This window comes from Bactrocera dorsalis, chromosome 5 (genome assembly GCF_023373825.1).
Source record: "Bactrocera dorsalis isolate Fly_Bdor chromosome 5, ASM2337382v1, whole genome shotgun sequence".
Lineage (NCBI taxonomy): Eukaryota > Metazoa > Arthropoda > Insecta > Diptera > Tephritidae > Bactrocera > Bactrocera dorsalis.
Genome location: NC_064307.1, coordinates 35,594,526 through 35,603,523, shown reverse-complemented (window position 1 = coordinate 35,603,523; position 8,998 = coordinate 35,594,526). Strand labels below are relative to the sequence as shown.

At 39.4% G+C, this 8,998-nt stretch overlaps 1 protein-coding gene across 1 annotated transcript in view; it reads left to right on the top strand.

Moving 5' to 3' along the window:
• LOC105233098 (gustatory receptor 5a for trehalose) overlaps nt 1–8,665 on the top strand; it is a 46,651-nt gene extending 37,986 nt beyond the window's left edge. Inside the window, exons 4-9 of the mRNA XM_049459243.1 lie at nt 7,086–7,277; nt 7,370–7,564; nt 7,638–7,909; nt 7,971–8,125; nt 8,222–8,474; nt 8,541–8,665. Coding sequence (XP_049315200.1) covers nt 7,086–7,277; nt 7,370–7,564; nt 7,638–7,909; nt 7,971–8,125; nt 8,222–8,474; nt 8,541–8,618 — 1,145 coding nt within the window. The 3' untranslated portion in view covers nt 8,619–8,665. The remainder of the gene's footprint in view (nt 1–7,085; nt 7,278–7,369; nt 7,565–7,637; nt 7,910–7,970; nt 8,126–8,221; nt 8,475–8,540) is intronic.
• Nucleotides 8,666–8,998: the final 333 nt, after the last annotated feature.

Below are 8,998 nucleotides of genomic sequence, written 5' to 3'. Positions count from 1 at the left end.
AAACTCCAGCCGATTGAAACGGAATACGAGGTATGACAATTAAGTAATGAGACTGATTCCATAAAAAACAGTATATTTAAATAGTCATCGTATTCTACAACTCGTCTGCATCCCCTTCAAAGTAGTCCCCCTTGGGTCAGCTATACAGCGATTCCAGCGCGTTTTCCATGCTTCGTAACATTTCCGGATCGCTTCGGCAGGGATTGTCCGCGAGTAGCCCTCGTCACGGTCCCGCCTGGATGTTCGTAATCGAGATCAAAAATGGGTTCCTTTGACCACCGATTTTGTTTTAAGAAACAAAAACACGTCATAGGGTGTCATGTTGGGCGAATAAGGCGCTGTTGCAATACGGCGATCGCTTTAGAGGCCAAATAACTGGGACATCGCTGAGGCGGTGTGGCACGGCGAGTTGTCGTGATGAAGGATTCCAGTTTACGAGCGATGTCTGTGCGCACGCCTATTGACTCGTTTTTTCGCAATCTTTCGATTACTTGGCAATAGTTAGACTTGACTTACAGTTCCGGGGAACGAATTCTTCACGATTCCACGGCAATACATCTTTCACGCTGTCACGCCCCTCCTTATGCGATCTTTTTTGTGCCATCGAACACTCCTGGGCACGACTAAGATGAGCATTATCACCATACACTCTTACAATTTTAGCGTATATTTCCGAAGCTGTTTCGCTTTTGATCGCGACGCGTTGCTCTTGATTTCGTTTTTTCAATTTTTGTGACAAGGCACTACAAACACACGTTTTACTCAACTTGACGCAGCAGGGCGAACTAAACAAGCTAGAGCGTCGGTACATATATCAATGGAGAGAGGAGGAGATGCAGAAAAATAATTTCAAGGTCACAGGTTTACCACAAGCGCGGCAAAAAATGCAGTCCTCATTACTTAATTGTCAAACCTCGTATATTTCACTATTGCCATTCTCCAGCTTAAGGATATTAATCAGTTGGAGTGTGTGTATATGTATTAGCAATTCCCGCGAAGAATTCTGGTTACGGATTATTTGGTTACCAACTGAGAGCGGCCGCTTATGATCTGGTTAAGATATTGTCATCCATAACTTTGAAGCTCTCCTTGAAGTTTTGGTTAGTTAGAGTCTGGCTGTAATTGAACTGCTGAATTTGTACGCGGTGAGCTTAAATGTAATCCCTCTCGCATGCAATACTATTTCAACGAATTTGCCAGTCATCATAGCAAACATAATAGTTATTCGTTTAAACAGAGCCTACTTCGATTGAGCTTTCTATCAAATTGAAAGTGAAAACGGTGTCCTCGAAGAGTGAATTTGCTGAATGATAGAAGTTACACGAAGGTAAATCAGGCGCATGCGGTGGTTGCGACACGATATTACATGAAAAATTGGCGAAATGATCACGAATATCCAATGAAGTATGAGATGGTGCATTATCGCACTTCTTTGTTCAATAAAATTCAGACATAGAAAAAATCGAAGAAATCACTGTTAGAGCCGACGACACGTATCTTAAATGCTAATGAATATTTTCGAGTGAAACTTTAGCATAGATGTAGTGACTTGCTTATAGAAAATGTACTGTGAAGTATAAAATTAAAAAATTTAATAATTGAACACAAGCATAAGAAACATAAAGCAAAAAACCCAAAAAATACATCAACATGAACCTTTAATTTTTTGTGAAAAATTTTCGGCGAGTATTTGACAATGGCGAATGGGTTTCGTCAGGTTTCTTCAGGTTCTGGTAAATAAAACACTTTGTTATGAAATCTAGTAAACAAATTCAGGTTGAGTTGCTATTGCAATTTTCGTTCTTGTTATGCTTTTATTTCCAAATTTATACCAAATCTTATTGGAATGTATATATACTTTTACAAAAAACTGCATATAATAAATACACAGCTGCTCAAGATAATAGTCTCAGTCTCGCCATCATATTGTACAGTTAAAATTCACGTTCTGATTTCTTGAGATGAATTGTTTTTCGTGCGCTTCGCTCAACCTTATGGTTCAATATAATCGGCCTACTGAGCGCACTCTTCGCAATAACCAATTCATCCATCTTGAGACCCATAGCATTGATCTATACATTGATTTTGCCGATATCTTAAATAGAAAACCAGCGTACAAAATACAGCTTGTGCAAGAATTGAAATCATAGGTTCATATTTCTTCAAAATTATGCCGCTAGTAACGTAGCCGTCAGTAACAATTGTTGTCGCCATAATAACCGAAGATCGTCATCTGGGCGACATTTGGTTTCAACACTTCAATGAGCAGGATAATTTCACGTCTTGGGTCGTCTGATATCATAGCGTTAGACTTTTCTATGAGGAGATATGTAAAGTCTAAAGTCTATGGGACAATTCCGCTTCGATTCAGGCCTTGGAGCAAAACAAGAGTAAAACCAAATTCGCCAATTACCAGTCGAAATGCTCGAAAATTGGACTCAACGAATGAACCATCTGAGATGTAGCCGCGGCCAACATTTTGAGAGAGATAATTTTCAAAATATAAATGCCAAATAATGTTTTTTCGAATGGTAACAAACATTCCACAATAAATTTGAAGTTTCTGAGTGTTTTTTTTTTAAGTAGGGAACCGCGAAATGGATCACCTTTATATATCCACTCATTCCAATCGTGAACAAAATCGTTTTTTCACTTAAAGATGTCAAACAATGTGTCTGAAAAAGGGGCTTAGCGCTGAGTTCGTTATAGCTTTACTATGAGGAAAACGTCTTTGGAACTCATTGTATTTTTGGTGGAATTTTAATTGGAACATGCGCTAGCTGTGCGAACGTTCCAAATATAGTTTTCCACGATTTAAAAGTGGGTGTTTGGGCTTGAAAGACGAAGAACGTCCTGGACGACCAAAAAAGTTAGAATATGAGTAACTGGATGCAGCATATGGTCAAAGCTAACAAGCAGAGATATGGCGAATCGAAAGTCGCTAATATAAAACAATTCAGTTTTAGTATTCTTAGCTTAACACATTTTCAGTCTTTTGAAGAGTGTAACTATTTTTTGGAGCAGCTGTGTACATTTATATAAAAAAGTGTTTGTCTTCTCGTCTCTTTTGTCTTAACTTCTTTCTGCGTTGGCGCACTTGGGAAAATTGTTTACGAACTTGCGTAAAATGAAAAGGCAACCGCAGCAGCGCCGAAAGCGACTACAAATAATTAACGGCATCTTACCTGCCCCACGTAAGCTGTCAAAAAGGCAAACCACAATTGCTGTCGATGAGAAGCAGGAGTTAACCAAAGAGTTGTACGAACAAAGTATACATCCGAAAGTCCGTGAGTAAAAATTACCCACTGTAAGTATTTTAAACAAAGCAATAACAAATAAGTGCCCAGAATTTCGGAGAGTCAGTGGCTGTAAAAAAAATTTCAAAAACGTGTTGTTTCTCTAAGGATCTCTGCTTTGTCTAAGTTCTGTTGAAGTTTTTAAATTTTAATCTATTTCATTGCATGCCATGACAACTATCCAAAAGGCGGCATCAGGCGAGGTACACGCGCGGATTTCATACACAATGGTAGCTTTCATGAAGCCGTCGGCCCTTGTAAGTAATTAAATGCATATTTATTTGTATATTTTATATTGGTTTAAGTATTGCTTTTAAATTTTATTCCATAATTTGTAATCTTTTGTATTCAAATCATAAAAACTCTAAACTTTTGTGGCAAGTATGCTTTTCAATATATGCTATATGTCATTATGGAAAAAACTCTAACCTCCTCTTCATGGATTCGTATCAATCGTAGAAGGTTAGTTTGACTTTCCTCCAGTCAGTGGTGGCTAGTTTATCAGATAGAGTCTTAGTCTATGTAATTGTTAGGGACAGTTATTATTGCTTTTCGGTTCACAGCAATCAGTTATGAATGATGAACACGTTCTATGGATTATGTTTTCCTTCGTGGGGAACCAAAATACGAGAGCCACTATACGACACTAACAAAGGGATCAACAGATATATTCTAAGTAATGGGGTACCATAAGGGTCCATTTTGGGCCCAATTTTATGGAATATATTTTGTGGTGGAATATTGCCGCTCCTATACCAAAAGAGGCTAAAGTAATTGAATCCAAAGCGTATGGGATATACATAAAATTAAACAATGCCTAAGTGCATCGAAACTTCAGCTAGCGGGGTAGAAAACAAAACCAGTTCTGATCACGAGCAGGGAAAAAACTAGAGACCAAAGCTAGCCAATCGGTTATGAGATACGCAAGCGTGAACGTATAAAATATATGCCAAAATAATATTTTCCCAATTCAGAGAAAGCGCTAACAGAGTAGCCATTGCATTCCGCACCGTTTCGCAGGAAGCTGTTAGCATTGTATGAGGTATAATGCCACCAGATATGATAGCCCTTGAGCTTAAGAGAATATACCAGCAAAATTCTCGGCAGGTAGTTAACGCAATTTTTAACTGTCCATGGGAGCTTACGGAATGACATGCTACTTTTGTAGAAATAGTAATGAAAATTATCTGCACATTTTTATTTATTACCCGAAATATAATGTAAAAAAGACTCAAGTAGAACAACAACTGTCAATGTGTTTTAACGTGAGTATCTGCCATTGTAGGCTCAAATCCACGGTGTTTTCTGTTGCTAGAAACACGTAGATCAGTATAATGCGCCGATCAACGCCCCAAGGACAGGTGCATGCACAACACCATACCATGAGAGAACCAAAGCATAGTGCTCCACATACATCTATACCTTGGTTCCAATCGGTTCGTGTGAAAACCAAAGGAACACCCTAGCCACCATGGTCGGGTACGAGGCCTACGCAAACCTCTGCTGTACTCTGGGTCCGACACCCGGCCGCGATGCGACTCCACATTGGACAAAAGTCCTTCCTGCATTTAGGTTTAAACCACAGCCACCACGAATCTCCCCAAAGGGCCAAACCCAATGAGCAGATTGGAGCGAACTCCAAGGGCAAACTGCTCCCCGTGGTACCATGTTTTAGTCTTTGGTGTTACCTGTGATCTACTGCCAGTCGGGGATCCTAAGAACTCCTAGGAATTCCTAAGGACCCGGCTGTATGATGTATTGTACATCATTTCATTTTTGTGTTTGTTATATAATCGCAAACCCATTTAAAGAATATGATATTATTTCAATATAGCACTTTTCTGACATCTCTGACCATGCCGACATTCAATTAAACCAGACACGTGAATGTTGGACATAGTGCATTTGGATTTTAGTCGCCTCTTACGGCAGGGAACAATGGGATTTTAGTCGCCTTTTACGACAGGCATGCCTTACCGCGGGAATATTCTCTATCCCCCTCCCCGCAGGGCGTCAAGTAGAACAACAGATGGCAGAGCGCGTATCACTGGATAACAAAGTACTGCATATGCTGCGATTTAAGCAGATGCGGCTCACCGCAGGATACCTGATTGCGAAAGTTATAATAGAATTGGGAATAGCATAACGGTTGCGAAAGAGCGAAACGAGATCAACAAACAGAGAGCGAATAAAATGAGATGCAAGAGATAATAAGCTAAGCTTACATTGCGAACAAGATACTAATAATCATAAATTCAGGACCAATTCACTTTTGCTCGATATGACCACCTTTTGCCTTAACTATGGCCTTGAGACGATCAAAAAACGAATCGCAAGCTGCCCGAATGTGACTTGCCGGTATTTTGGCCCACTCACGGACAGTAGTTTTCTTCAGCATCTCGAGGCTGGTATATTGTTTACTTCGGACCTTGCTCTCCAAAATGGCCCAGAGAATATAATCCATTGGATTCGCATCTGGTGAATTCGAGAGCCAATGTGTGGTCGTAAGGAAGTTCGGAAAGTTGTTTTCCAGCCATTCTTGGTTCACTCGCGCTTTGTGAGACGGTGCTGAGTCTTGTTGAAACGTCCATGCTTTGCGACCGAAATGTTTGTTTGCCCACGGTTTCAAAGCAGCCTTCAGAACACTTTCCCGATAATATGTCGCATTTACTTTGACGCCAGGTTCGATTAAAAGGATTGGAGAACGCCCATCTGCGTTGGCAGCGGCCTAAACCATTAGGTGGCGGGTGCTGCCTTCTGGTGACCAAACGATGACTTAGATTCTCGTATGAACGGTCGGTCAAGTAAACAAATTTCCTGTTATCTCTCTTGTGGAAATCATTTCAAGTAGCACTTCAGCTGAAAACAGAAATCAGTTGCATATTCAAACCTTTTTGCAATTTTTACGAAATAATAAAAGTGTTCACATGGAAGATTATAAGAGTCAATTATTGCTCTGGCTTGAAACTCGTTTCCATTACATTGCATTTTCTTCTTTCAATCGATTCGCCTTTTTTCCTTAAGACCACAGCTGTAAATTTTCAGTTTTACATTCATTTTTTATTCATAAGTCCACTTATGTAAGTGTGTGCCTAAAATATGCGTCACTTACGCTTTTACACTCATCCTTAACCACAATTTTATTGCATTTTTTCGCACACATACAGCCGAGTCTTCACACTCATACTAACAAATACAATTTCAAACTTGCGTACGTACATTAGGGTGTTAAGTTTTTCCCAAGTTGGTTTTTAAAAAATATTACTTTAAAAATCATAGGCAATATTCTTTTCTAGTAGACAAGCTTCTTCACATAACCTCATAAAAAATAGTCAAACGGTGAAATCAACCTGTCTTAGAGGCCACTCCACAAGCTATTGACGTAAGAAAATACGCTCATAGAAAGTATCTTCAATAAATTGAATCGTTCATTGGATTAATGGTCACCCACATCAACATTCCACTTCAGACAAGAAAAAGTTATAACCTTAAAGTTGTTCCGGAGTAAAACTATTCACTATAAAATGGCATACCAAACGGAGTATAAATCAAGTGACAGCTGTCAAAAAGACCACATGTCTAAAAAACAGCAGTTAGAAGATTTAAACTGAAAATAGGGAGCTTGTTTACGTTGAATCCTTAGTTTAAGGACTAAACTTGAAACCACAGGAAGCATTTGTAAAAAATGCAAACAATTTTGAAAATAACGCACACCCTAATGTACATGCATTATAAAAATAAAAAATATGTCGATAAAAAACGAAGTGCCTGCGTCGTCTTTGATTTCAGTGCTCGTGATTGCTCAGTGCTTCTGTCTGATGCCGGTGCGTGGCATACTCGCCGCCAGTCCGAAAGGGTTGTCCTTTCGCTGGAAGAGTTTTCGCACCTGGTACTGCATATTATATACGCTGGTGACCATTGCTGATACGGGCCTCACAATAAACATGGTCGTAAAAGGTGTGCTGGATGTGCGAAACATTGGTTGGTGGTTGCATTTGGCATTTGGATTTGCGAGTCTTGCTAATTTACTACTTTAAATTTAATCTCTTATTTCAAACATAAAACGTGTTTAGAGCCATTAATATTTCATGCCAATATATTGCTGGCCTCAATTGGTTTCTTGCGACTGGCCGCAAAATGGCCGCAGCTGATGCGAAAATGGCAGCGGGTGGAGCGGCACATGCCGCCTTTTCAGTCGTGGCGTGAACGCGAGGCGTTGGCGGTGCGAGTGCATAAGGTGACCTTTGTGCTGATCACATTGTCGCTGAGTAAGTGATTCGCTGAATCCATATCATATATTTACTTAGTTGGCCGTTAATTTAAATTTAATTCTACCCTCAGCGGAGCATCTATTGAGCACCATTTCGGCCATTCACTTCGCTAACTATTGTCCTTCACGCGTAGATCCGATCGAGTCGTATTTTATGACTGTTGTTTCGCAAATTTTTTTCGTTTTCGACTACTCTACTTGGCTGGCTTGGTTCGGAAAGATATTGAATGTGCTCATGACTTTCGGTTGGAGTTACATGGATGTGTTTCTAATGATAATTGCCATAGGTCTTTCATCTTTGTTCGAACAGGTGCAGCGCAGTTTGGAGCGTGTCAAGGGGCAGGTAATATATTTGGAGTAATTTGTATAACTTTTAGTTCTCACTTCCTTCGCTTCGATTTCAGGTCATGCCCGAATCTTTTTGGACGCGTAAGCGCTTGCAATATCGTCTAATTTGTGATCTCATTGAACAAGTAGATTCCGCGGTATCTGCCATAACTGTGCTCTCTTTCGCTAATAATCTTTACTTCGTTTGCATTCAGTTGCTCAAGAGCATGAAGTAAGTCCACTCAAAGCATAAATAAGATCTGTGTTTGTGATTCATTTAGAGTGGAAAGGAGTATTAATCCTTATTTACTTCTTGACTTTACTTTAGCACAATGCCATCTGTAGCACATTTCGTCTATTTCTATGCGTCACTATGTTTTCTGTTGGCGCGCACTTTAGCGGTTTCTTTGTATTTGTCCGAGGTCAACGATCGCTCGCGTGAACCTTTGAAAATAATCAAAAAGGTGCCAAAGGAGGGATTTCATCCTGAAGTCGACCGCTTGGCTCATGAGATTGGCATGGATACGGTAGCCTTGACCGGGTTGAAATTTTTTAACATTACGCGTGGTTTGGTGTTGACGGTGAGTGATTTACTACGTTGACTTCGAAATTTCTTGTTTTAATTTTGTAATTTATTTTTTTTTTAGGTTGCTGGCACTATTGTCACCTACGAATTAGTGCTTATACAGTTTCATGAAGACCAGAACTTATGGAATTGTAATTAAATTTTGCTTTATAATAATTTGAAATAAACACTTTTGAAAGATTTGCATGTTTCCTGTTTTTTTTGAAGCGTTGTTTAGATTTTGCTGTCGGACATTTATTACTAACTCAATTCCTTCCATCATTATGACATAAGTAAGTAAGTTATGTTCCTGCCGCTGAGATTGCAGGTTTTTATATTTTTTGCAACATGTTACTATAGAGTACACTGGCGGTCATGAAAAGCGCACTTGTGGGAACATTGTCATTCAAATTAAAAGCATAGTGAATTTACAGACTAATTTATAAAGCAGTAGAAGGAATTTCCCGCGCTAAAGTATTGTTGATGTGTTGAAAGCATATGTAAGTCAAGACAAAAATGTGCCTAAAAAACTGCTGATAC